This window comes from Pteropus vampyrus, unplaced genomic scaffold (genome assembly GCF_000151845.1).
Source record: "Pteropus vampyrus isolate Shadow unplaced genomic scaffold, Pvam_2.0 Scaffold15, whole genome shotgun sequence".
Classification (NCBI taxonomy): Eukaryota; Metazoa; Chordata; class Mammalia; order Chiroptera; family Pteropodidae; genus Pteropus; species Pteropus vampyrus.
Window position 1 is genome coordinate 4,486,391 of NW_011888796.1, and position 1,999 is coordinate 4,488,389.

General features: G+C 38.7%; 1 protein-coding gene across 1 annotated transcript in view; it reads right to left on the bottom strand.

The window, feature by feature from the left end:
- SYNE2 (spectrin repeat containing nuclear envelope protein 2) overlaps positions 1-1,999 on the bottom strand; it is a 293,506-nt gene that overhangs the window by 60,149 nt on the left and 231,358 nt on the right. The window contains exons 87-88 of the mRNA XM_011386203.2: positions 1,166-1,336; positions 575-705 (exon numbers count right to left, since the gene is read on the bottom strand). Coding sequence (XP_011384505.1) covers positions 575-705; positions 1,166-1,336 — 302 coding nt within the window. The remainder of the gene's footprint in view (positions 1-574; positions 706-1,165; positions 1,337-1,999) is intronic.

Below are 1,999 nucleotides of genomic sequence, written 5' to 3' on the forward strand. Positions count from 1 at the left end.
CTTGCCTTTCTTTCCCATCACTTAATCAGCTTTGGGCCATTCAACAAAAGGCCTTTCATATCTCACTCAACAAAATGAAAGTCTTGTAATTAACTAGGGCCACACTCCTTAGAAGGAGCTTTCTACCACAAGCACTTCATCAAAAATTCCTCTCAAGCCCACAAATCACTTCCCCAAGAGGTATTCTAACATCCCCTTTCTTCCATCTTATAATGTTTCCAGTGGATCAGACTGGCTATCTGGCCCACCCTCTAGTCTGTTTCTGACTGTGAGTCTGGTGTCCCTGAGGACAGCACTGGGCATTTAGTCTCTGCCCTCTGAAAACTGCTACGCTGGAACTGTAATTATGGCATTTCTAGATTGGTTATACTAAACACTTGTACAGGGCAGGTAATAGGCTTCACAACATCAAATCGTACATGAACTAGATCCTTCAAAACAGAAATGAGAACAGTATGAAACTAGCCATCTCAGATGATTAAGAGGATAAGGCTTTCCAAGGCTCAAGACACTTCACCAACCACAAGTTATTAAGATATCTGATCTATTATTCAAATTGTATCTTAATGCATACCTTATGTGAGTATCTTGGCATTTCTCTTCGATTATTTCGGCAACTGAGGGGCAGTAACCTTTGAGTCTTCCAATAACTTCCTGGAGTTTCTGCCAACTCCCTTCACTGCTCTCAGCTTCGTCTTGAAGAGACTAAGAGAACAGAGCAGGAACATTAGTTTCAGAATGGCCTGGCTACTTCCAAAGAAGGCGGCAGCTTTTCAAGACTTGCTGTACATCACAAAAATAACAACATTCAAACATTGATAGGAGTAAGATAAATGATTAGAAATGTAAAGAAGAAATCAACTGAGAATGCATTCTTTCACTTTGTAAAAAAGTGTACTTAAAAAAACTGCACCAAAATCCAAAACGTTTTCATTGTGAAATAATGCAGACATTAAAAATGAAGAAAAATTCAATGTCAACTTTCACAGAGTTTCATTCACTTGGCTCATGTGATTCATTCTGGAATTTCCAGTTATACTTTTGCGGCTGCTTTTAAAGTATTGTTTTGTGCACTGTCGAAAGCACAAAAGCAACTGTGTCCACTACTTTGCTTCCATTGGAGATTTTGTCAATAAGGCACTGTGTCAAGATTGGGTTCATTTACCTGAAGGTTCTGCACCTGGCATCTCAAGGCCTCCAGTGATAAAACTACAGGCTTGCTGTGTTCCACGCAGTAACAGAATCGAATTGTCATCATATTTACATCATCATAGAGTTTATCATAAATCTTCCACTCCTGTAAAACGAACTGCATGGAGGTTTTGAACTCATTGACCTACATGAAAAGGTAGAGACATATTTAGAAAATCATTGAGAAGAGGCTCTCTCATTTTTTTTTCTTTCCAAGGACTCTGACATTGTACCCAGTGTAGGCATTTCAATTTGAGGGTATTGGAGGAGCTTCGGTGATTAACTGAAGGTGGAAAGAGTAGGTCAATGAAGAAAAACTATCAGAGAAAGCTAAGTTTTATAATAGGTGAATGGAAACGAACCCTGAGACCAGAAGGATCAGCACGGAGACAGTTCAGCCTAGCAGGGACAGCCCAGGGAAAGAACATTGGGTGAGGAATCAGAGTCTGCTAATGTATGCTTCACAGTATTAGCTTTCTGACATTGGGCAAGTTATTTAACCTTGAGTCTGTTTTCTCATGTACAAGACAGATAAATAAAATAAATAGTCTGTGAAAATGCTCTGAAAACTGTAAATCACTATAAATGTAAAATGTTACCTGTACCTGGCACTTCTGTCTGATTACTAGAGAACAAGCATAAGCTGGAGAGAAACATGCTTGGCCAAAATGACAGGCAAATGCTAGGCAGGTGGAAATGCAATGGTAGGCATATTTTGATCGTTTATAGGTATTGATGATCATTAAAGAAAGGAGGTTGAAACTTTTAATGATCTCAGGTACAATTGAGAATATATAAATATATTTTT